The sequence below is a fragment of the Epargyreus clarus genome, unplaced genomic scaffold, assembly GCF_041222505.1.
Source record: "Epargyreus clarus isolate Ecla_fem2 unplaced genomic scaffold, WU_Ecla_fem_2.2 ptg000026l, whole genome shotgun sequence".
NCBI classification, from domain to species: domain Eukaryota; kingdom Metazoa; phylum Arthropoda; class Insecta; order Lepidoptera; family Hesperiidae; genus Epargyreus; species Epargyreus clarus.
Genome location: NW_027332233.1, coordinates 11,009,061 through 11,036,849, shown reverse-complemented (window position 1 = coordinate 11,036,849; position 27,789 = coordinate 11,009,061). Strand labels below are relative to the sequence as shown.

General features: G+C 34.3%; 1 protein-coding gene across 2 annotated transcripts; it reads right to left on the bottom strand.

Annotated features, from left to right (window-relative positions):
* Positions 1 to 162: 162 nt before the first annotated feature.
* Positions 163 to 10,391, bottom strand: LOC140753616 (troponin C). Of its 2 annotated transcripts, XM_073088365.1 has the most exons (6): positions 10,238 to 10,391; positions 7,905 to 7,935; positions 1,534 to 1,677; positions 1,226 to 1,345; positions 790 to 921; positions 163 to 430 (listed from the first exon to the last, which is right to left on the bottom strand). In XM_073088365.1, exons 1-6 carry the CDS (start codon positions 10,259 to 10,261, stop codon positions 402 to 404), a joined length of 480 nt encoding a protein of 159 aa, XP_072944466.1. In that variant the 5' UTR covers positions 10,262 to 10,391; the 3' UTR covers positions 163 to 401. The 2 variants fall into 2 exon arrangements, with proteins under 2 accessions (XP_072944466.1, XP_072944467.1); XM_073088366.1 differs by lacking the exons at positions 7,905 to 7,935; positions 10,238 to 10,391 and adding an exon at positions 1,763 to 1,920.
* Between the last annotated feature and the right edge of the window lie 17,398 nt (positions 10,392 to 27,789).

The following is a 27,789-nucleotide window of genomic DNA, read 5'->3' as shown; positions in this document are numbered from 1 at the left end:
GACAATTTGGCGTCCGGTTTAAAAACAGAGAATCCATTATTTTTATCTCTCACAGATCTTCGCACAAATCTTCAGATGTTTTCTAGCGTCACCTAGGTTCCCGGGGAGGGTATAACAAAAATGTAAAAATAGTTATAGTTTATTTTTCTATTTAAAGATGTATCAAAGTATAATAAAAGATTTATTAATAAGTAAATATAAACATTACTCAGCCACACACATCAATTAAACGTGAACAAAATATTATTTTGTACAATACATACATAATACTTTTAAGTATACTGAATTTCGTGTTTTTGTTATCTTGTCCAATGTTCCAGACTCGAAAGGTTGAAGTACCGAAATGTAGTAGAAATTGCTTAAATTAAACGTAAGTAGAATTTTTTTTTTTATTTAGTTGTTTATTCTCCCGTCATCATCTCCATGAACTCTGAAACAATATTTTATTTATTAATATAAAACGTATTAACCCTTATTCCCATAAGATAAATGAAAATATACTCGGAAATTACGCGCCTCTCAGTCAAATAATGGTTATTTTTATTTATTTCTAAAAATATATTCCTGAATATTAATAAATAACCTTTCATTCAGCATACTATTTTTATGATCTAGGGGCAAATTAATGATATCAAAAACGTTTCCTATACTTATGGGCGAAGGTCTATATTATTTTTTTTGTCGTGTAACATAAGATTTCATATTTCTCTGTTTGAATCTTTTATGTTGTTGTAGAGTTTAGTATTAGGTATGAGTATTAGGTTTACCTAATTGGTATTTGTTACTTACCATCAAAGTCTACTGTGCCGCTGCCGTCAGTATCGATCTCCTGGATGAGGCCGTCCAGTTCATCCTCCGTCAGCTGCTCGTCCAATTCGCGGAGGATTTCGCGCAAGCTCGACGTGGGAATGTAACCGTTGCCTGGAATCACACATTATTATTTTAAGATATAATCAAAGATCTTATCTGTTTAATGGTAGCTGTATAGATGGAAGCTTTCAAGAAATAAAATTGCATTGCTGATAATTACAGAGAAAATTAAGAGTCACTGAGTAGTTTCGAAAATAGAAGATGCTAGAAATAAGGTCACGTTCTCATATTGCGGACTCTTCTCTACAAGTGGATTTTTGTAATTATAATTTGTAAACTAAATTTGATGCTTCCAAAATATATAGTCTAAAATGTCTAAAAATAATATGATGGAATGGTCTTATATATTACTCACCTTCCTTGTCATATAACCTAAATGCTTCCCTCAACTCTTTCTGCATAGCCTCGGCATCTTCCTCAACGATGAACTTGGCAGCGAGAGTAACGAATTCACCGAATTCAAGACGGCCAGACTCTGAAATGTTGACAATTTATTAGATAAGCACTAGCAACCTGATTTAACCCACGCGCTGTTAGCTAATACTAAATATTTATCGGGAGATATTTTAGTCGACCAAGTAATCTAACACCTAACAAACTTACGAATTGGGTTGCTCGATCGAAATTGCATTGGAATTAGAATAAACAGTCGGAATTACTCACTGTCAGCGTCTACTTCCTCGATGAGCTCTTCAAGGATCTTCTTGTTGAAGGGTTGTCCCATCATTCGTAAGATGTCCGCGACGAAGTCACATGGGATACTGCCCGAGCGGTTGTGGTCGAAGCCATCGAAAGCTTTGCGGAGGACTGTAACAAAAGGACTTACTTAGTCAATCCAATCAAGCAGTTACGTAACACCTGTACGGGCTGGAATCGCGGTGCAGCGACGTACCCTCAATGTTTAGCGTACTCATGACGCCCTTCCGGATGAGCTTTTACAATTTCCCTTTTACAGGACTTTCTGTAAGGACGACTCGCTAATAGATGCAATTGCGGTGTTGCCCTGGCAATAAAAACACTTGCACTGATGGCTGAGCGAGCTACAGTGAGATTAGGACAGCAGTTCAATGCTCCGAGATGCAATGCGAATAAGTTGTGCAATACGTCTATTTTGGTGCAAGCTGCATCGCCGGCGCCCTGCGCGGAGCGTGGCGCAACACGCGTGTATAATGATAATAAATTATAACGATAACACCATACTATTAAAAATATTTTGAACTTGGTACTAATTTCCTCCGCTTCTGGCTTTACTTTACAGTCTTAGTATTTATTTTACAGTTGTAGATATTTATTTTACATCATCGTCCACAAATTACTGCACGTGAAACATGCCTCCTTTCTGAATTCTGAATACCTAAGGTTTAGGCCAAAGTTTGAAAGGTGGTAGAACCAGTATGGTTTGGGGAGTCACCACTGCCCCTTCTGTATCTAGCGTAAAGCAATTTTGTGTTTCCATGGAAGATTGCAGATACCGTCTGACACATGGGGCTACTGCCTTAGTCCTCAGGAGGTCGACATCAGCTAGAATTTGTACTAGTGCCTATATTTGTATACGGAATTGATCACAGGGTGAAAAGCGACTATTTGCTACTGCAAAGTGATCAGCAATGTTGAATATTACCTAAATCATATTAACAGTTTACTACCACAGAAAATAATAGTAATTATTGGAAGATATTGAAAATTTTATAGAAAGCTATCAAGCATAACATCGTCGTCATGATATTGTTCTGAAAATATATTAGGAATAAAAATTCGTTATATTATACAGTCCGATAATTACAGTCTTGTTAGAACACTTTTGTTTGTTCTTGTGCTATAGTACAATATACCTAATTTAATAAGTTTTAGACTAATGTATTAGATAAATACAATGAAACGCTTGGGGCGTTCGTACGTTTTTTCGATAATCTTTACGTAGCATGACCTTCGCAACTTTTCTGGAGACGAGTATTGACGAACGTTTATTGTAAAGGTGGTAGAACCCTTTGTGGTTCGACTCCGGCGGCACCACCGCCACACCTATTTCTGCCTAATAACAGCAGTGTTAGGCGCTGCTGTGTTCCGTTTTGAAGGGTGTGGTAAGGGAGACATACTTATCCGAGGCGTTCCAGCTTAGTCCTCAGGGGTAGCGGCGCATCTGTGGCCGACCTTAGGTAGGAATATCTAATCCTATCTGGGGTTGATTACAGATGTCCATGGGCGGCAGTAGCCACTTACCATCAGGTGGACTGCATGCTCGTCTGCTACTCCTTTATTATAAGAAGAAAAAAAAATGATAATACCAGCGTAATACCATTAAATATTTTTTAATATCGTTTTATATCACGAGTCATAAATTGACGATCGTGAAAATATTTTCCCGAATCCGCTCACCTTGTCCCGTTTACGATACCGAGTAAATCAAAAGTGAAGATGAAATATGAGTTATCATATTCCCTCCTATGAGGAGAATGAAGACTACATGACAACTTGTTATATCGCTGGCGAGTGACGGGTATAATAAAAATCCGTCGTAATTTGCCCGGTTCATGTAAGTTATATTTCTGAACGTGCGTCATTATTGTATATAAATATAAAGTGATATCAAATGTGGCTAGCAAAAATAAACTTCTTGGAAGTTTTAATGGTGTAGATGAGAGACAAACCGCTGAACTCATTTCTCAATTTTTAAATGCTCTTTCCCCAGACTGCGTTATTTCTCGTATATCGTTTTGAGTTTATCGCATCTGAAGGGCCGGCAGATACAAATTAAATCTCTCGTTCTAGTATCACGCTATACGAAACTCTATATTAATATGTTTATACGTTCGTTCGACCGCTGCATTGATTTTGTATCATATTAAAATCTATTCGTATAAGAATCAAAAGATGCTGCAAGTATGATGAAACAACGAATCAATTTGTTATTCCTTAGTTAATTATTTCGCACTTTACTTCGTTTTTATATTTTTTGTACTCAATTTCACACTAGGAAACCCAGTGGTATAAGACGTACATACACGTTAATATCCAGACCCAGAAAAGAGATCTCAATTCATCATTTTGCTGCATGCTCGCCCGGAGATCGATTTCGAAGCGATCAATCGAGCCCGGAATCGAAAGTGCTAAAACATAAACATTTACACGTAGAGTTTGTTTATGTTTAGGTATCACCGCACAACGACGGTGATCATCATCATCATCAATCCATTACTGCCCCACTGCTGAGCGCTGGTTTCCTTTCATAAATAGAAGGATTAGGCCATAGTCCACCGCGCTGGTCAAGTGAAGATGATTGGTGATTATTATGAAAAAAGCTCACGAATTTAACGAATATAAAGGGAGCGGAACTATCTTTTAATGTTCTTTATTTTTTTAAGATCGAATGATAAAGCAAGTCGTTGGCTTGAAGTCATCGCTTAGCGGAGCGCAGCTGTCTGGCTATATTTTGCCAACGAAATACTAGAAAAACATGATTTTTATTTTCGCCGGCAGAGTTGTTAATTTTAATCATCAAGATGTCTTGGCAGTTGTCTCAAAGACCCGTGCGTTTTATTGCTTTTTTCTTATATTTGAGCCGTTTATTAATTATCTGCCCACGATCGGCATAGAACGCTTTCGAAACCTGGGCTTTGCGTCAGCAGATTTTAATATTTTCCCTTTTAACATCTGTCATAGAGTTAATATTATGAGACACTACAGAGTAACTACAGTAGGGTACCTAACTGAGTGTGGGGAAGCATCCAAAAATAATCTAATTTGATGATATTATCACTGCTGGCGTAGCATGCTATGTATATCATATTTGTAGTAGCACCGTTCTCGCTATTCTGAGTTTAATTAGGCAAACATGAAGTGTTCATATAGAGACCACATGAATTAGGAGTAGCAAATGAGTAATATATATCACTATGAGTGATACATATTACTCATTTAATATGTAATGATTACTATATGATTATCCATAGCAAGAATTAAAAAACTGGTCCTGAAATATTTTCTAACTAATAGCGGTCACTCATCCAAGGATCTAGGTTATTTAATCTAGGTTAGGTTAATTGCTTAAAATGATAAATCGATTTCACTAGGGTCTATTATATAACTACAAGTTTATATTCTAGCTATATTTGTATAAAAGATATGTTTGCTAAAACTTACAGCGGCTTCCAGGACGTTACAGCAGTTTTGATTACGTACGCTACAACATAAACAAATACTGTTTGCGTTTTGTAACTGTTTGCGATTACAAAAATAGAAGTTTATTTCCAGTGTATATAACACGAATACGGTTACTCATCGCCGGTTTATGTCTGTCTGTAATTCTCGAAAATTGAGTAAAGTTTTTGGTTAAACAATGACGATAGCATGCTCTATCTGATTTCCACGGCGCATTGGCAGCAGTCCAACCGTGTTGCCACGCCGCGCCGCCCGCCCAAACAACCGACCTCATGTTTTCCCCGTACACTAACAAAACAATTTTTAATGCTTTTACTTTGTAACGTAATTGACATAAAATATAACATTAAAATTAATCGTAAAAGACTGAACATACGTTTAACTTAACGTACAATATTACGTGAGGTGATTTGTAATGATATTCTCCTGATTTTTCCGACATTATAAGAATTGTGGACGGCAATGAAAGGCTTCATTACTTGGTAGAACCTCATTTCAGAGCATTTTCATGAACGGAAAAGCACTTCAAATCATGCAAGACAACTATGAGGAAAACAAATGAAAAACTACAGTTGAACCATACAACCTAATACTTCGATATTTTCATATTTATTTCTTGAATATGAAAGCATCTAATGATAAATTATTTATCTAATGATTCGCTTGTAAAATTGTTAAACGATGCAGCTGTATGTCACTTTTCATTTCGCATTATATGTTAAGCGATATATAAATCAAATGAGGTGTCTTCATCGATATAGCGAGTGTCTTGATTTATCGAACTCTCAGATGTTCCAAGAGTGTAATTGTATTAGCCTAATTGATTATTTTAATTGATACCGAAATAACAAACTATAGTGCAATCCACTTCATGTTAATTGACCACTGCTGTTCTTGGATTGTCAATTTACAAATGAAACAGGTCATACATACAATTGATCACGTGTGTATGCCCAGTTCCACCGAGGCTTAGTTGTTCAATATTTATTGTAATTGAATGAATTCGAAAACTACTTATTACATACTAGCTGACCCGGCAAACTTTGTACCTCCTCAAAATCTATTTATCAAATATATTTCATATAAAATATAGCCTATGTTACTCGTGGATAGTGTAGCTCTCGAATGGTAAAATAATTTTTAAAATCGGTCCAGTAGTTTTTGAGCCTATTCATTACAACCAAACAAACAAAGGTTTCCTCTTTATAATATTAGTGTAGATAAGCGATGTGATAAAAATCAAAATTCCGTCTGCGAAGGGACCGAATTTTAAACATGTAAATAATCGTCAAGTCGACTCTACATCAAATTGAAAAATTACGCCAGTACAAGTTACTTTCTTACAGTGAACTCCTGGCCTATAAATATATTGTATATGATAGACCTATAATAAAGATAAATGAAGCGATGACTCATTCTTCAAGACTTGTTAAGCCCTATAAGTTACAGGCAATCAAAAAGATATTCATGTTGTATCTACAAGTAAGTAAGGTGTATGCGAAAATTCGTTTATATCACGGCGTGCGTAAATGGACGTTTTACGCACGCTTCGCGTGCGCAAAACCCCCATTTCCGACCCCGTAATATAAAATTTTATACAACACGCGGACGAAAAATGTTTTTCTGACTCGTGTGATTGCAGTCCTCGCCTGCGGCTCGGCCTGCAAACTCACACTTGTCAGAAAAAAATTTTTCGTCCTCGTATTGTAATGTACTATTAACAACACAATTCGTAGACAGTGAATCCCATCTTTTGGCATTAAATTAGTTAAGTTATAATATTTGTCGATTTTTGATAACACTAAAACTCGTCAATAGTTACTAAACAAAACAAAAAAAGCGGTTAAGAAACCAATGTATGTATGCGTACCTATATAACGATAATGTAAGTATGAAGAATACTATTTATATATATTTTTTAAATTAAATGTAGTTCACAAACAATTACATGTACAAAAATCTACATTAAATAGTATTACACGTTCGTCACGATTTGTTTACTTTCACAAGAGACAAACAACAAAGTTTTATTTAAATCCTACAGACGGGTAGATGTGTTTTTAAAAACCTAACAATGTTTTTTCTGTCGTCACTGTCATTATGGTTTTGACAGCTGTTGGTATTGTCATTTCCTCGCCCGACTGCGCTGGCTCGTTTGCCTCGTTAATATTTGATGTTTTTAATCTTTTTTCCCTTCTGTTCACAGATTATTAGGTGCCAATAGCCCGTTTATAATTACAAGACAGATTATCGACTTCAAAGTTTTATCATTGTTTATTTAATGATAATTATTTAAACACATTTTAATTACTTATACTGCAGTGAATTACATATTTGTATAAGTATAAGTAATATTTTAATTTTGTCCGGTTGGGGCTTGGAAACTACTTTATCAGGACTATTTACTTCACGGCTTAAGAATTTAGACCATTAACTTGTGCAGTATGCATACAAAAACATAAACCCAAATTTATTATATGAACCCAAGCATAGTTGTATGGACTGCAGTTATTCGTTACCTATTCCTATTACAAATGCAAACGTAAGGCACTTTGCTACAAAACGTATGTTTACTTAAAAACAATATCATTTGGAAGTTTAAGGAGCCACGCCTCGCGTGCCTCGCTTTAAGAAGTACCTACGTATTTCGGGATGGCTAATTAAACCCACACGCGATTTTGGAAGAACGAATTTATTATGCGGAGCCCGCGTCTGTTAAATTTATGAAGTCAGCCTCTATTGTGCTTTTGGCTCGCCTCCAAATACTGAGATTGCGATTTTTCGTCGTGTAAACATTACAAAATAATATTTTTCTAAACAAAATATTTCAAGATTTAGTGATATTATTTAATCTATTAATGTAGGCCATCACTTACCGGCAATTTGTTCTGGCGGGAGCTCATCAGCCTGTAACAGATAAAATATATTTAAAGGGCTTTTCGTAATGATAAATCGCATATCATACTGTCCTAAGTTAGTGGTGAAATATAGATTAATGTTAGTTTATAACGTAATAGGTGTATATCATACATTATTTGGCGAAATGCCAGGTAAATATCATGTTCCATCATAATAATAGGTACATGATAATATATTATATATTTCTGTGACATGATCTATGTTTTCAGAAATATGTAAAGTGCTATATTCAATAAATTAATTTCTTGCACTTATATCTCCACCTACTGCAACCAGTGACTCTACAATTGATCAATTAAATATGTTTACAACAAAGTATATTATAATGGCGTATGAACGGTATGAATATTCAATTTATATTTTTAGATTGTGATTATGCGAAAAATCTGTGTGGTTTTCGTTTCATAAACAAGTGTCGCGGCCAATGAGCATCCAGAGAAATTTTTAAATTGTGGGCGCGAAAACTCGTATTATTTTTATATTTTCTACGTTCTATGCTCTACTTTAATCAAGTTGACTTCAGCATAAGTTCATATTTAAATTTTATGTAAGCTCCTAGTATCTTATGTGTAATTATGTACCTATATCTAGAGAGTCTCTACCCCGGGTATGTCAAATCAAATCAAATCATTTTTTTAAATTCAAAATAGGTTCTTTACAGAGCACTTTTTGAATGTCAATACAACTACGGCCTCTTCACAAGGTATTTCGCTATGGAGAAGAAGCGGCGAAAGAAACACCATAACACACATCTTTTTAAAAAAAATAAATGTTTCATACAATGGCTCTTAACCTAGGTACACGTGGAGCTGGAGCTGGTATTCCCTTCACTCAAACTGTTAGTTACAAGATATATATCCTCATAATAATAGGTAGGTACACGATAATATTAAAACTTTCTATATGCTTAGCTAGTTAACTTATCCCGACATTGAGTATTTAGGTCATAAAGGCAAGTTCCCGTAGTCGGGCGTACGTTAAGTGTAATAAATTTATTTTACGTGCAATTGAAACCAAAATAGATTCATTGGTCTTGCGTGTTCTCGATCGCTCTGTATCAACATATGATACTTTGTACTTCCAGTTTTCTAACCATTTTAAATGAAGGATTATTTATTGATGGATAATATATAGGACAAAATTTTAAATCGACATTATTGGGTGAGTTTATTATGCATTTGTTACTTTGAGTTTCTAGAAATTACACATTAGAAATTCCAAGGTAGAAAATAGTAATGTACTCATAGCTATTACTATTAGGGGGCGACTAATAGTTTAATAATATGTTTAAATCGACCATTGCGACATTTTATCTAGAACCGTCAATTTCTGTAACAGTGCAGACTAGTAGTGTCTATAGTTATATATTAGTTATTTGGAATTCTTCAGTCTAGTCTTCACGATTAACATGTCTAGTTATGTTCGAATGAAATGGACTTTATTGCTTGCACCATCAGCGATCGATAACAAATTCTTTCAAATTCTTAGGATTTTTGTATTTTGTGACAGTTTATTATTATTATTCCGGTATTTACATTAAGCATAAAAATTGTTACAAAAAATGTGTCAAATATCAAATGTTTTTTTGTGAAATGTATATTTAACTTTTATGTTTACGCTCTTATATAGACACTAAACGTTTTGAGTGTGTTTTTATTATTGAATTCTATCTCATTTTTCTTTACTGAAGTATATTCTTGAAAAAAATCTGTAGTAGTTGTCGTTTCAATATTTTGTTTTAATGGTTTTTATTGAAAAAAAAAGGAAATTTAATCTTGATTGTCTTTCATAAAATTGTAGTACTCTTTATAAACGTATAAAATATTTTCAAGTGAATTTATTTTAAATTTATTTTGTTAAAATAACAAAATAATTTATTTTTTTCGTAAACGGATGTAAAATAAAATTTAGGTGAAAATAAAAGGTCGATATTGTAAATTGTCGCTTGAATTTAAATTAAAGTAAGTAGCAATTGATTAATCCACAAAACGTTTACAATGATGTGGCCCCACAAATTATTGTAAGTATATATTATTTGTACCGATGTTGAAACTATAAACATTAAAAACTACTAAATATTCACTTCACTAAATTAATGTCACAGCAGGTGTATGCTACGCATTTTAAAAACACGCGCATTGGTCTCACACTATTTTGAAATATTTTTTCTTGAGTTATTAAGAATCCAAATTAATGGAAACGCATTGAAATTTGAAATATGTCCTAATTGTGTAAAATGATTTTTTCAGAAAAAAAAGTTATTGCACTTTTAAATTATTAATCCACCTACCCAGTCTTCTGTGTCCAGAACCATGTTGGAAGTCACTAGCTAGCACTGTAAGACGCACAACACGACTGACCGCGATTCTGCTGCTTCCAGCGTTCAGGGTTATTTCTGCTGCTTTACGAGTATGGCCCCTCGGAAACTTTCAAATAAAATACCGTGCGGTGCGGGGGCGACGGGGGGTCGGCGGCCTCTTCAAGTCCTCCCCGGTTTCCTTCACTCGATCCGACCAATGGCGTGAGCCTCAAACGGCAGGATGCAAACGTATTTTTAGTCGAAAACGTGGTCAGGAAAAACGTAAACAAGCGGAACGCCGCGCCCGACGTGTAAGCAAAATGCGCCGCCCGCCCTGCCCTCCAATTTCGCTTTTACTGCACGGATCATTTAATTTTAAAGTTGTTTGCCATCTAGCTGTTTAACATAAGAATAATTATCGTGTATGAATATATATTTTTAACAGAAACAATTAGTACTCTGTATGAAATTATGTAAATATGTCTATACATTAAGAGTAGGTAAATGAACATCTAATATCTATGTAACATATATTACATAGTACAATATCACATCATTAATGAAGATAAAATACAATTATTAAATAGGATTGTTTGCTATACTTTTAATAATTGTACATGTAGATATGTGAAATTAGGACCTGATCTGACTTATTTAGAAAAAAGAGCTCGTAAAAAGCTCCGTTACCTATAAGTACTCAATCATTTTGTAATTGTAAGTTTCACAAATTCTATTCCTTTCGAAACGCATTTTAAAATTACACTTGGGTATATTTATGTCAGAATCACATTTCACTAAACATGAATTATGTAAAACAGATTTTATTCTCCCTGTTTTTATGAGATAATCTTTCAAAATTATATTGCATTTGTTAATAATTATGCGGAAAGAGATTGAAATATAATACCTTCTCAAAAAGTGTTATGGGTGTTATGTTTTAATACCTTCAAGATTAATTTTCAGTATGTAATGAAAAATTTGCACACACTTCTAATGTATGGTTGGAAAATTTTAATGTATGATCGGAAATTTTTACAGAAGTTTTCCAGTTATTTTCCAGAATACATTCAATACTCCGTGGCTTGCGCGTTTCTATTCGTAAGCGATATGTTATCGCTTACATTTGCGACTTATTCCGAGTGACTATATATTGGTGTGAATATCAACTTCCCATGCTAATAGTCTGTGTTCGAACCCTGGGCATCTTTATTCTGTAGGTACCTAGAATAAATTAAATATCCCGATATAAATAATTGCCAAAAATAAATATCTTTAGATTCAACCTAATAATATTTTAGGTCCACCTTACCATTTATTCATGAAAATGGATTATCAGTTTGCAATTGTTAACGCCTCAAATTTAGATTCAAAAGCCATTCAGAAGCTTTCAAAATGAAAAGTTTATTGCTTTGTAGAATATGAGGAAGCTTGTACAAAGTTTTCATTTTCTTTTACAAAATATTAAGGTCACATCATTGTTACGACTTAGGTGGTAGAGCTTGTCCAACCTTTAAAGGTGGCTTAGGTACATTACAGCCACTAGTCTGTATGCAAAAATCAATCCTGGAAAAGCATTAAATCGATGGTCAGTAATGCATAAAGCAATTGCAAAAAAACATCTTTCCAAAAAATGTCCAATCGGAAATACACACATACATCTATTCGTACGTACTAATCATCTCTCGTCACACGTCGTTAAGCATTCATCGAGAATATGCTACTTGCGGAAAAATTGGCACAGATTGATGGCGATAATGTTCTCTTCGACCTAAGGTCAACGCGCCCGATATACTTTTTGACACACCAAAATAAATAACCATTTATTACGTGTTTAGATACGTCAGCAATTTCATGACGAGCCAAATTCTGTAAATGGCTATAATATAGGTGAATCCTATGTAACCTGGAAATCGCAAAGCTCCGTTTAATCATTTTAAACGTTATGTCATTAGTAACTGTCTACGTAACGATGTTATTTGTCTGAAATAGCATGACTAACGCACATACAAGCTATTAGTTTTAGTTGTGTTTTCTTAGGTTTAGGATCCATTCACACGTACAACAGCCGCACCACATTGCGGCAAAAATAAGACAAGCATTGGTTAAGTGTCCGCTGTCTTTTTGCCATTCAACTCTGTGTAGATTTCTGCAAATTGTGGTTCATGTGAACACATATCTATGCATTTTCGTATCAATTCGCGTCACATGTGGTCGTTATGTGAAATGACTGCGAAAATGTAAATGTGCCACAGTTAATACAAATGTTTATATGAGAAGAGCAATTATAATAGCTATAGTTACAAAACAAATGTACAAAACAAACAAACGTAATTATTATTACGTTACAAACGCAGTAAGTAAAAAAAGTCGTCTAACGAACATTTTTTTGAGACATGAAAGACGTCTTACACACCTCTGTTTGTTTTTGCTTAGCCGATATTTAAAATAAAAGAGAGCCAACTATTTGTATGTCTCATTGAATTTTATTACATTCTTTTGTATGACATATAATTTGCGTTTATATTGCATTTTATCTATGTATTCCTGACTCAGGGCCGCGTTTGTTGCGTCGTTTGCATTCCGTGCTCTCAATTCTACGATCTTCGTGTAGTTAACTTCTTAATCGAAATAATGTGTCGCGTTCCTGTTTAACGGTGCTTGCAGTTTGACAATTTTATGTGACGGAAGTCGCAAATGAGATTGCCTGATGTAAAAACAGTGAAGTACCTATACTGCCCTTAAATTTGACAAATGAGATTATCTTTTGTAAATACTGTGAGATACGTAGATAAAGGAAAAAGTAGTGATACCTCGGAAATTTTATGATGTGATTCAATCAAATCATATTACATCACCGGATTTATTGTCTCAAAAACATCCGGTAATACATTTCGTGATGTTTGCAGTTTTCGATATAATCATCATCAATCAATCATTATTTACAGGTCTTGAAGGAGAAGGGTAGGCTATATAGTGCATTTTAGCCAGCTGACAAGTGCGGATTGATAGACTTCACACAGATTTGTGTGTAGGTAGGTACTCAATATTGCGACGGACGGTAGACACTTTATAGGTAGACACTTTATAGGGTAGCTTTTATGTAGATGAGAGTAAAACCTTTAAGAAATATCCAGTGCCGTGGGAGCGTCGCCAAGTTGTATATGACTTCTACCCATTGAAACTGGTGACCGTCTTCAGCTCTACGTGTAGGCCTTACGAATCTCTAAAGCAACGCGATTGGACTCCGGACTGGATTTTTGTAAAGAACAAAAACAATATTAAAAATAAAATAATGTTTGTGTTTTAGATTTATGTTTGATGAATCATTAATTAGTTGAAAATATCCTGGTAAATAGGAATATGGCAAGAATGAAATATCAGAAAAAATTGACCGCATCACACGTAGGAACATCATTTTCATAGCGTGATCCATGTTTCCAATAAAAATAAATATGAACAAATTTACCTACTGTTCCAATCATATGTTACCACAGTTATGATTTTGTTTCAGCATTTTTTTTATAAAGTATGGCTATAATAACTTATACTTTACACTAGTGAATGATAATTGGCGTGATATATTGGGTAATTCAAATCCCAATAGATCTTGATCATAAGGAAATTTTTATATGAATATGAAGTATGTACCAATATCACAACAGATGGCTGCCAATAAAAATGTTCATACGATAAATCAATCTCATTTTACGAACACTGGAATATTTGGACGGGATGGAACTATTTTAAACCTCAGTTATGAAGTCAGCAGTTCGTAAAATAATTTGAATTCAGGACGGCAGTAAAATAGTTAACAGCTTCATTTTGACGCAAGAGTGCATCGTACAAATAGTTTTTATAATGTGACATTAAATTTAATATCCAGAAACAACATTTTAAATCAAAGTACTTGTATTAAAAATTAAGAATGGATACCAAATTTTATCCTACACATATTTTTATTGTTTTAATTTATAGAATAATATGTATCCACCAGTAGAAGTATTTTAGTTTTCCTTTGAAACAAAAGTCATTGAAGTGATATTAATTTGAAAGTAACTATTTTAAAATTCCTAGTATTTGTTTGATATCAACCCAAATATACCTACTTAACTTTTTAATTTGGTTCCATTGCTACAGGATAATGAGAAACTTTAACTTTTGGTCAGATTTGGACGTGACTTTCACGCAAAGACACATGAGACCAAATGGGAGAGGAATCAAGAAATCATTCATTCATCATCACATCATCGGCGTCAATCCATTACTGCCCTCCTCTTAGAATGAGAAGGTCATCACATCATCATCAAATACAAATTAAAAACTGTGCATGATGCTAATCTTCCCAGAAAATCTCGTTTACTAATAATATCAACTCGTTAAAAGCAGCACTTACCATTTTATTTCTAGAATAACATAGTAAATGTTATATTACTTTTGGCCCAAAATCATATCGCGGATTAGGCAAGTATTATAACGAATGATATATGAAGTACCGGTACAGACGTACAGGAATAATGATAACTAATTTATTACTTCATTCATACGCAAAGCATCAGGCTAGTAGAACAAGTACGATGCCAAGAATAAATTAAATATCGCTAAGCGTTCAAAAGTTCATTTGCTGGCTCTGTCCCGTGCGTCTGCGGTTTGGTAATTCGAAAACAGGACGTTGATTTTCCTGAAATGGTTTATTTTAAATAAAAAAGCATCAAGTCATCGAGAACCACTTCTCTTACTACTGACGGATCTTATCTCGTAATATAAGGGGTCTATGCAATAAACTATCATATTATTTAGGGTAATATTCATCGTCATAAATATCATCATCATCTGATTACTGTCCCACTGCTGAGCAGAAATCTCCTCTCAGAATGAGAAAGTTAAGTTCGTATTGGTAAGCTACTTTTCAAGCGCGGAAAATTTCATGGACCCTTTAAATATTCACAGAGGTCTTTCGGTTGGAATTCCGGACCCCCTAGCGTCAGACCGCATTTCGTAGATACTATTCACAGGGCTTCTGTTTATATGTGGGCGCGCCGGTAGGTAGATCTACAATGGTATTGCGATTCAACTAATTTAACCAATATTTATAAAAATATAGTTAAAATAATTAAATGAATAAGCGTTAATGCCACCATAGTAACAATAACACCCAAGCAAAACACCAAACAGTTCAGAGCACCACCGTGCCGTGCCCACTATTGGACAACTTCTGATCTGTTGACAGTTGCGCGCCCCTTTTTTATACCATGATACGGGTAGCCAATTGTTAATACGGAGCGGTAGTTCGAAATTAATATCATGTGATTTTAAAAACGGAATATTTATATATGTGAAATGAAGCATTCTCCCACACGGCCATTCTGACGAGCAGCCGTTACGGCTCGCGAACAAAAGTTTAAAAAAATCAAATTCAATAATATTAAAGAAGTGGATAAACTACTTTAGATTCGCGGATAATTTAGTCTCAATTTTAACCACAGAAGCCAAATCTCATGGTACACAAAACACGTAACCTTAATTGGTTAACCCCATAACCGGTGTCTAATAGTGTAAATAAATGGTCGTGTCACATGAAAAGAACTGCCAAATCACATGGCTGATGTCAAGTCACATGACATCATAAATTCGCTAAGTCACATAGCTTACGTACATAATTGATTATTATCTGAAAAGAATTGCCAAATCACATGGCTGATGTCAAGTCACATGACATCATAAATTCGCTAAGTCAAATAGCTTACGTACATAATTGATTATTATCTGAAAAGAATTGCCAAATCACATGGCTGATGTCAAGTCACATGACATCATAAATTCGCTAAGTCACATAGCGTACGTACATAATTGATTATTTCCTGAAAAGAATTGCCAAATCACATGGCTAATGTCAAGTCACATGACATCATAAATTCGCTAAGTCACATAGCTTACGTACGTAATTGATTATTATCTGAAAAGAATTGCCAAATCACATGGCTGATGTCAAGTCACATGACATCATAAATTCGCTAAGTCACATAGCGTACGTACATAATTGATTATTTCCTGAAAAGAATTGCCAAATCACATGGCTAATGTCAAGTCACATGACATCATAAATTCGCTAAGTCACATAGCTTACGTACGTAATTGATTATTATCTGAAAAGAATTGCCAAATCACATGGCTGATGTCAAGTCACATGACATCATAAATTCGCTAAGTCACATAGCGTACGTACTTAATTGATTATTTCCTGAAAAGAATTGCCAAATCACATGGCTAATGTCAAGTCACATGACATCATAAATTCGCTAAGTCACATAGCTTACGTACGTAATTGATTATTATCTGAAAAGAATTGCCAAATCACATGGCTGATGTCAAGTCACATGACATCATAAATTCGCTAAGTCACATAGCGTACGTACATAATTGATTATTTCCTGAAAAGAATTGCCAAGTCACATGGCTGATGTCAAGTCACATGACATCAAAAACATTCATTAAGTCACATAACGTACGTACATAATTGATTATTTCCTGAAAAGAATTGCCAAGTCACATGGCTGATGTCAAGTCACATGACATCAAAAACATTCGTTAAGTCACATAACGTACGTACATAATTGATTATTCCCTGAAAAGAATTGCCAAGTCACATGGCACTCGGGTTATTATCAAACATAAACATGACTGTTGGCCAGACAATCATCGATATGCAAGACAATCCCGATAACACTGAACTTACAATCCACATACCGTTCCAAAGTTCGCAGGTACTCAAGAGAAACACAAAGTTTTTACCAGATTTTTGACTGTCGATACTGTCATTGCTTCACAGAGTTCACAGTCATCTGACATGTTCAAATAGTTTACTTTCCATAGCACATGTTCTCGTAGTCTGAAAACACATTACATTATATGTATAGTCAATAATTATATACGATATAACGAGAGAGCTCCGCGTTTCGTTCATGGTTTGAGAGTAAAATCTACAGATCTTTTCGTTTGGCTCGCTTAAATCTATGGCATAGTCTTCTGCATCGCCAAACGTACACTGGGTAGAGACTCCAGATACCCTTGAGAATATATTTCCCGATGTGTAGTTCTTCACGATGTCTTCCTTTACCGAATTTGTTATAATGTGTCTGACTATCTCAGACAGGATTTCTTGAAAATCATTAATGCCTTTTAAGTCAGCTCATTTGACTATGACAGAATTTTATAAGAAACTATTCGAGACCTGCTCAAAACCATGCACGAGTGCTTTTCTTATTTAGAACTGTAAACAAATAAGCTGTAACAAGCATAAAAATAAAAAAGTAAAAGTTAATTTCAAACCGAAAAACCTGATGTCTACAACACAAATGTGTGAAAATAATAATAAAGTGAATTGTCACGTTCAAAACAGTTTTAATGTCAACTTTACATACAGTAAAGAAAATATCAGAGCAGCAAGTACTCCGTGGTCGTTATTCTTAATAAAATAATTAAAATACTATTGCCTTACCATAACATGAGCTATAGTTCGTACCGTTCATGTGATGACGTTAAATGCCAACGAAATAACACTCTGAAGTCCACAGTTACATTACAACGAAAACCAGGTCATTAAGCGTAAAAAGTTATTGGAGTCATCCTACCTTCATTATATTATTTACCTTATATCATTTTACTTTTACCTTGAATTTTACAATTACCTTCGTTTGTGCGATAGGCATTGCTGCAAACAAAGTCTTTACCACACAATAATGATCACACATTGCAGAGTCCAATTTGACAGTAGTGTATGTACTCTTGTCTCTTTTTCTTTTTGCAGTATTCGATTTTTCGAATTTTATCAGAACTTGCAGTAGGTATATAATTGCTCGTCCGAACCTGACTTTGACTTATAAATCTGCAAAGATATACATTTTAATTCGTAGAATAACAAACAGCGGTCGAAACAGTATGAACACAAAATAATAACGAATATTTTCTGGTATGAACCGCGAGTTCCAATACAATATCTGATAATAATAGAATTACCTATTTCAATTTAATATAACACATAAGTTACAGTATCTGTTATCACCAGAAATTGTGAATAACTTCCAAAAGTTATTGTAATTAACCATTTGCAAGAATAATAAGTATACCTACAAATACCGTTATTTCGTCCCGGATTGATTTATACATAATATTCGCTCACACACAAAAACTTTAAACCAAATTTAAGAAGTAGCAGACACGCATGCAGTCCACCTGATGGTAAGTGGCTACTGAGGCCCATTAATATCTTCAACACAGCAGAGCCTAACACTGCTGTATGGTATTGGTATTGCCGGACCATAAAAGTTTCTACCACATTTATAACCTTTATCTGCTTGAGTGTAACGACGACAAAATTATGAATAGGAGAAAAACACGCCGAATTGTTTCGTATAATATAAACATTGCGTGCGTGAATATTCTGAATTTGTTATATCCACAGCCGTATATCTAGACGTAATGTCGTCATCTGCACAGTTACAAAACTAAATAAAATAACAATAAACTCCTTATGTCAATGAATAATTAAAACGTTTAGATTGTTAGCTAGATTACAAGATGGTATAGTTGACTTACCACTGTTAAAGTATTCACTAAAGGTACCAACATAATATAATTTCACACGTAAAGTCTAGGATCGTGATGTCGAAAGGTATTATTTACTATGACACAAAATAAGAAAGAAGATCCAATAACAATTTAAACTACTGTAAAACAAGTTCAAACTTTAAGTTATTATTAAAAATACTTGATCGACTCCGAGCGAGGCTGATGAATTGTCTTTATTAAATTAAACCTTTAAACACATTTGACCGATCAAAATGCTTACAGCTTTGCACCATTATAGTAACTGTTTTTTTTTTTTTTACAGTCAGCTAAGCTTCGATTCTCTTTACTTCTGCAATTTTTAAAGTGAATAGCAAGTAATAGTTACACATTATGTCACAAAACAATGTGAAAAACACAGAAGACTAAATGTTTATTAATAAGTTATAACTTACGTTAATTCACCTTTTTTTTGCCTAGTCCAATACACCATTTGGAGTGATGCGAACGTTACCAAACTCCTTTTCTTCAGCTTTACCTTAATGTATCCTTCGCAAATTGTAACCTTTATCAATAACTTTAAGTACACAAATTTGTAAGAGCACAAAGTCGCTTACCGATAAACAACTTACTGACTCACCACCAGAATCTAAATGTTACATTTTCATTCAATTTTGGTCCACGTCTACGGCCATCACAAGTCAAGTGTTGTTACAAAACCCCCAATAAGCAGCTTTCATTTTAGTTACAGATTCTGGGAACAAGCGCTAGGTAAATATTATTAGATAGCATCCTACTAAAAATGACAAGCGCTGGTTGAGAGTACACCTTTCAATGAGCACAATACATATCTCACTATCACGGTGTTCCAGGTGAAACTAGAAATAAAACTTGCGAAATTCACAGGCCATGGAATTGCGATGGCAAAAAGTAGGCTACCTGATTTATCAAACCTTTTACTTCAATAATAATCTTCATTGTAACTAGTTTTATTTTAAGACTGGGAGTTTATTAAGAATGTTAAATGCATTACTACGAATAGGTACGTACAAAAGGGTAGATATCAGAACTTGTATTCACAATCTTAAAATATTTTTTGCAGCGTAATAATTTAAAAGAATATGATCGCTATTCATCTACTTATTTAGCATAAGTAAGCATCGACTCTTAAAGAGTTGATATAAGCAACGAAACTGTGAAAAGCATAGTTGAATTTACTCGAAGATTTTAAAAACCCAAAACATTTCTAAAAAAATGTCGGTACCTACGAGTGTGATTGTTAAATTTTTCGCGCATAACCAAATATTTTCATATTAGTGATTCTTATAATCTTTAACAACTTTCAAATAGCAAAATCGAAAATATAAAAACCATTGGTTTTATCATACCGGAGCGCCAATCGTTCGCCAATGAGTCTCGGCGCCAATGAGTCTTAATTACGTAGACGGTTAACATGGACGATGCTAACCACCTTCCACCTCCTCAATTTCCATACCCAAGCTTGCGGTACCCAAGCTTGCGGTTGCTTTCACACGCTTGCTAAAATAATGCACATAAAAATTATTACAATATTTAGACAAACCGTACACGTTACTCACGCAACCGGTTTCATCATGTGTTTCACACACAGCTCCTCCAATGTCGAAGGCCTTGTCAATATCGCCTCCATTGCGCGTCCCAAACTGTCGTCAGGAATACAGCCACGATAAATTCTTCAGTTGAACACTTCCTATACACGCGTTTGATTATCTTCTGTTACCGTTACTTTAAAACTATTACGTAATAAAAGGGCGTATCCTATCCCGATTCTGATGTGGGCGCGCCGGTAGGTAGATCTACAATGGTATTGCGATTCAACTAATTTAACCAATATTTATAAAAATATAGTTAAAATAATTAAATGAATAAGCGTTAATGCCACCATAGTAACAATAACACCCAAGCAAAACACCAAACAGTTCAGAGCACCACCGTGCCGTGCCCACTATTGGACAACTTCTGATCTGTTGACAGTTGCGCGCCCCTTTTTTATACCATGATACGGGTAGCCAATTGTTAATACGGAGCGGTAGTTCGAAATTAATATCATGTGATTTTAAAAACGGAATATTTATATATGTGAAATGAAGCATTCTCCCACATATATAATACAAAATACCGATTGTAATTACGTACAAAAAAATCAGTTACTAAATTTCTAATCTACACGAATCACACCCACGCTCTGTCTCGTTTGTTTACAGAGTTGTGCACGGCTGGGAATAATATGTTTTAACGTGAAATAAATGCTCTCATCCGATGCTACGGCCCAGTTGGTGTTTTATTGTGTGTACGCGAGTTCCGAGCTTTATCTCGTACAGTTGGTTGCCGGATTATCGGGTATAAATAGCTGATAGACAACAAAGCGTTAACAAACCCCGTCTGTGCTGCTTAACATTTTTATACGTCGATTCCGCGGTCTGACAGGCCTTTACGAATGTTTGAGGCGTTGTCGATAATAAATCGCGTATTCCGTTTGGCACCTTTGTGCGTTAATAGCTTTGCATACTAGAGTGGTGATAATTAGGTACTCGTAAGATAGATCTTGTTTGTCAGAGCAATAGGTATGTAAACCATGTGATAAAGAGCTTAGTCGATTATTTTGAAATGATACCTACATTTATTGGGAAATACGTGTTCTACCTAGAATATATGTACGGAGGACATACCTTATACCTAATCATGCTTCTGTAGTATAGATACACACAAGAAAAAATATTGCCGCACGCATTCTGTTTGGCAACTTCTTAATGCCCTTTGAGTGGTAAAACTATCCCTAGATTAGGTATTTATCTAACTATAACCCTTTCCCTTATAATGTAAATCTATAGATAGGAAAACGATTTCAATGGGTACCTATATTTTTGTTTTGATTATCATTTTTTACATTTAGTAATTATTATGCACCTGGCTCTCCATGTTACTTCAGAATTTCAACTATTTGGACAAATAAAATCGATTCTACTTATATAAAATCTTTTTATTTTACAAATCCAGTAAAATATGCTACGGTGACATTAATGATTATATAATGACCATCAGTAACCACAGCAAAATTCACGGATTTTTTCTTTTCATTTTATTGCTAATAACCACTTAGTAATATATTTATTAGGTATTTGTTTATAAATAAAAACGTCTAATATAAACATTAGTATAAATTATATAAATTAGCCATTAGATAATTTTGTTGTACTATTTTTACAATTGGTTAAATTGGCAAATCCTCACCATTAATTTATTTGACATAGGTACTTAGTCGCAATTCGTATTAAATGAGAACGATAATTATGGATAGGAACCAGGCAACCGCTCAAATTTTAACAGTTAATAGTTTTTAGAAAATATCTTTCTATAAATATTGTATCTTTAATTCTACTCTAGCTCCCAGAATATCCAAAAAAACGTCTTGCCAAGATGTGGTAATTTTAATATAATTTAATTCCAAAAAAAAAGAACTATCCTCTATTTTGATAAAAATAATAGCAGTAAAAAAAGTTTATGAAAAAATAAAGGTTCATAAACACCTGCACCTGTATATTTAAAGGTTACTATACTCTTTGGTGTTGAGTCACCTTTATCTGATTCAGACCGAATAAATATAGTTCGACAAACAACGTAAGATCGTATTTTTTATTAAATTAACGTAAAAATTAAAAACTTTCTACATGCTGAAATTGAAAAATCACTCATAAAGCTGACAATAACTATATATGGACGTACGACCATATTTAGGTTACATTAAACTATGGAAGCGATTGTCTATGATATTTACTGTCAGTTGTCACTGTCAGTTAAGCGTCATTCTGACATTTTTAGTCTGTTGTGTTGTTCGCAACTGATTGTCGTTTCTTTGTTTGGTTATCCAAAATTGTAAATAAATAATAATATGTATGATTATTCTTACGACATTCGCAAAGTTTGAGTAAAAATCTCACAATGGAAAGTTACATTATAATATCATTTATCGGTGAAGGATCATTTGGACGAGTTTTTAAAGCGAGACATAAAGACACTGAGGCTATTGTCGCCTTAAAAGTTATTAGGAAGGTATGTTAAAACTCTATTTCATCATATATTTGTAAAAAAATAGCTGGATATTTCAAGCATATTCAAATATTAAAGTTCAGATTTCTCAGTTCTGACCTAGAATATGTTAATTAAACATTATATTAATACTATAAGTATACAACAAACAGTAAATATTCATTTCAAAATTAATCATTACAGAAAGGTCGTTCATCAAAGGATCTGAAGAGCTTGAGACAAGAATGTGATATTCAGAGGCAACTGAATCACCCAAACATCATTCGGATGATAGACAGCTTCGACACGGACTCTGAGCTGGTGGTCGTTACAGAGTATGCTGAGAAGGAACTGCACGGTATTCTGGCCAAAGAAGGCTGCTTGAAGGAGGAGCAAGTCAAGAAGATCACTTGGGATCTGGTGTCGGCTTTGTATTATCTACACTCTCATAGGGTTTTGCATAGGTTTCTCGTAGGAAAATCTCGTTTACTAATAATATCAACTCGTTAAAAGCAGCACTTACCATTTTATTTCTAGAATAACATAGTAAATGTTATATTACTTTTGGCCCAAAATCATATCGCGGATTAGGCAAGTATTATAACGAATGATATATGAAGTACCGGTACAGACGTACAGGAATAATGATAACTAATTTATTACTTCATTCATACGCAAAGCATCAGGCTAGTAGAACAAGTACGATGCCAAGAATAAATTAAATATCGCTAAGCGTTCAAAAGTTCATTTGCTGGCTCTGTCCCGTGCGTCTGCGGTTTGGTAATTCGAAAACAGGACGTTGATTTTCCTGAAATGGTTTATTTTAAATAAAAAAGCATCAAGTCATCGAGAACCACTTCTCTTACTACTGACGGATCTTATCTCGTAATATAAGGGGTCTATGCAATAAACTATCATATTATTTAGGGTAATATTCATCGTCATAAATATCATCATCATCTGATTACTGTCCCACTGCTGAGCAGAAATCTCCTCTCAGAATGAGAAAGTTAAGTTCGTATTGGTAAGCTACTTTTCAAGCGCGGAAAATTTCATGGACCCTTTAAATATTCACAGAGGTCTTTCGGTTGGAATTCCGGACCCCCTAGCGTCAGACCGCATTTCGTAGATACTATTCACAGGGCTTCTGTTTATATGTGGGCGCGCCGGTAGGTAGATCTACAATGGTATTGCGATTCAACTAATTTAACCAATATTTATAAAAATATAGTTAAAATAATTAAATGAATAAGCGTTAATGCCACCATAGTAACAATAACACCCAAGCAAAACACCAAACAGTTCAGAGCACCACCGTGCCGTGCCCACTATTGGACAACTTCTGATCTGTTGACAGTTGCGCGCCCCTTTTTTATACCATGATACGGGTAGCCAATTGTTAATACGGAGCGGTAGTTCGAAATTAATATCATGTGATTTTAAAAACGGAATATTTATATATGTGAAATGAAGCATTCTCCCACATATATAATACAAAATACCGATTGTAATTACGTACAAAAAAATCAGTTACTAAATTTCTAATCTACACGAATCACACCCACGCTCTGTCTCGTTTGTTTACAGAGTTGTGCACGGCTGGGAATAATATGTTTTAACGTGAAATAAATGCTCTCATCCGATGCTACGGCCCAGTTGGTGTTTTATTGTGTGTACGCGAGTTCCGAGCTTTATCTCGTACAGTTGGTTGCCGGATTATCGGGTATAAATAGCTGATAGACAACAAAGCGTTAACAAACCCCGTCTGTGCTGCTTAACATTTTTATACGTCGATTCCGCGGTCTGACAGGCCTTTACGAATGTTTGAGGCGTTGTCGATAATAAATCGCGTATTCCGTTTGGCACCTTTGTGCGTTAATAGCTTTGCATACTAGAGTGGTGATAATTAGGTACTCGTAAGATAGATCTTGTTTGTCAGAGCAATAGGTATGTAAACCATGTGATAAAGAGCTTAGTCGATTATTTTGAAATGATACCTACATTTATTGGGAAATACGTGTTCTACCTAGAATATATGTACGGAGGACATACCTTATACCTAATCATGCTTCTGTAGTATAGATACACACAAGAAAAAATATTGCCGCACGCATTCTGTTTGGCAACTTCTTAATGCCCTTTGAGTGGTAAAACTATCCCTAGATTAGGTATTTATCTAACTATAACCCTTTCCCTTATAATGTAAATCTATAGATAGGAAAACGATTTCAATGGGTACCTATATTTTTGTTTTGATTATCATTTTTTACATTTAGTAATTATTATGCACCTGGCTCTCCATGTTACTTCAGAATTTCAACTATTTGGACAAATAAAATCGATTCTACTTATATAAAATCTTTTTATTTTACAAATCCAGTAAAATATGCTACGGTGACATTAATGATTATATAATGACCATCAGTAACCACAGCAAAATTCACGGATTTTTTCTTTTCATTTTATTGCTAATAACCACTTAGTAATATATTTATTAGGTATTTGTTTATAAATAAAAACGTCTAATATAAACATTAGTATAAATTATATAAATTAGCCATTAGATAATTTTGTTGTACTATTTTTACAATTGGTTAAATTGGCAAATCCTCACCATTAATTTATTTGACATAGGTACTTAGTCGCAATTCGTATTAAATGAGAACGATAATTATGGATAGGAACCAGGCAACCGCTCAAATTTTAACAGTTAATAGTTTTTAGAAAATATCTTTCTATAAATATTGTATCTTTAATTCTACTCTAGCTCCCAGAATATCCAAAAAAACGTCTTGCCAAGATGTGGTAATTTTAATATAATTTAATTCCAAAAAAAAAGAACTATCCTCTATTTTGATAAAAATAATAGCAGTAAAAAAAGTTTATGAAAAAATAAAGGTTCATAAACACCTGCACCTGTATATTTAAAGGTTACTATACTCTTTGGTGTTGAGTCACCTTTATCTGATTCAGACCGAATAAATATAGTTCGACAAACAACGTAAGATCGTATTTTTTATTAAATTAACGTAAAAATTAAAAACTTTCTACATGCTGAAATTGAAAAATCACTCATAAAGCTGACAATAACTATATATGGACGTACGACCATATTTAGGTTACATTAAACTATGGAAGCGATTGTCTATGATATTTACTGTCAGTTGTCACTGTCAGTTAAGCGTCATTCTGACATTTTTAGTCTGTTGTGTTGTTCGCAACTGATTGTCGTTTCTTTGTTTGGTTATCCAAAATTGTAAATAAATAATAATATGTATGATTATTCTTACGACATTCGCAAAGTTTGAGTAAAAATCTCACAATGGAAAGTTACATTATAATATCATTTATCGGTGAAGGATCATTTGGACGAGTTTTTAAAGCGAGACATAAAGACACTGAGGCTATTGTCGCCTTAAAAGTTATTAGGAAGGTATGTTAAAACTCTATTTCATCATATATTTGTAAAAAAATAGCTGGATATTTCAAGCATATTCAAATATTAAAGTTCAGATTTCTCAGTTCTGACCTAGAATATGTTAATTAAACATTATATTAATACTATAAGTATACAACAAACAGTAAATATTCATTTCAAAATTAATCATTACAGAAAGGTCGTTCATCAAAGGATCTGAAGAGCTTGAGACAAGAATGTGATATTCAGAGGCAACTGAATCACCCAAACATCATTCGGATGATAGACAGCTTCGACACGGACTCTGAGCTGGTGGTCGTTACAGAGTATGCTGAGAAGGAACTGCACGGTATTCTGGCCAAAGAAGGCTGCTTGAAGGAGGAGCAAGTCAAGAAGATCACTTGGGATCTGGTGTCGGCTTTGTATTATCTACACTCTCATAGGGTTTTGCATAGGTTTCTCGTAGGAAAATCTCGTTTACTAATAATATCAACTCGTTAAAAGCAGCACTTACCATTTTATTTCTAGAATAACATAGTAAATGTTATATTACTTTTGGCCCAAAATCATATCGCGGATTAGGCAAGTATTATAACGAATGATATATGAAGTACCGGTACAGACGTACAGGAATAATGATAACTAATTTATTACTTCATTCATACGCAAAGCATCAGGCTAGTAGAACAAGTACGATGCCAAGAATAAATTAAATATCGCTAAGCGTTCAAAAGTTCATTTGCTGGCTCTGTCCCGTGCGTCTGCGGTTTGGTAATTCGAAAACAGGACGTTGATTTTCCTGAAATGGTTTATTTTAAATAAAAAAGCATCAAGTCATCGAGAACCACTTCTCTTACTACTGACGGATCTTATCTCGTAATATAAGGGGTCTATGCAATAAACTATCATATTATTTAGGGTAATATTCATCGTCATAAATATCATCATCATCTGATTACTGTCCCACTGCTGAGCAGAAATCTCCTCTCAGAATGAGAAAGTTAAGTTCGTATTGGTAAGCTACTTTTCAAGCGCGGAAAATTTCATGGACCCTTTAAATATTCACAGAGGTCTTTCGGTTGGAATTCCGGACCCCCTAGCGTCAGACCGCATTTCGTAGATACTATTCACAGGGCTTCTGTTTATATGTGGGCGCGCCGGTAGGTAGATCTACAATGGTATTGCGATTCAACTAATTTAACCAATATTTATAAAAATATAGTTAAAATAATTAAATGAATAAGCGTTAATGCCACCATAGTAACAATAACACCCAAGCAAAACACCAAACAGTTCAGAGCACCACCGTGCCGTGCCCACTATTGGACAACTTCTGATCTGTTGACAGTTGCGCGCCCCTTTTTTATACCATGATACGGGTAGCCAATTGTTAATACGGAGCGGTAGTTCGAAATTAATATCATGTGATTTTAAAAACGGAATATTTATATATGTGAAATGAAGCATTCTCCCACATATATAATACAAAATACCGATT

Coding starts and splice junctions, on each gene's coding strand:
- LOC140753616 (XM_073088365.1), bottom strand. CDS start 10,261: ATGGTTCTGGACACAGAAGACTGG. Junction 7,936..10,237: donor TTCTGGACACAGAAGACTGG/GTAGGTGGATTA, acceptor TATCTGTTACAG/GCTGATGAGCTCCCGCCAGA. Junction 431..789: donor CGGCACAGTAGACTTTGATG/GTAAGTAACAAA, acceptor ATATTGTTTCAG/AGTTCATGGAGATGATGACG.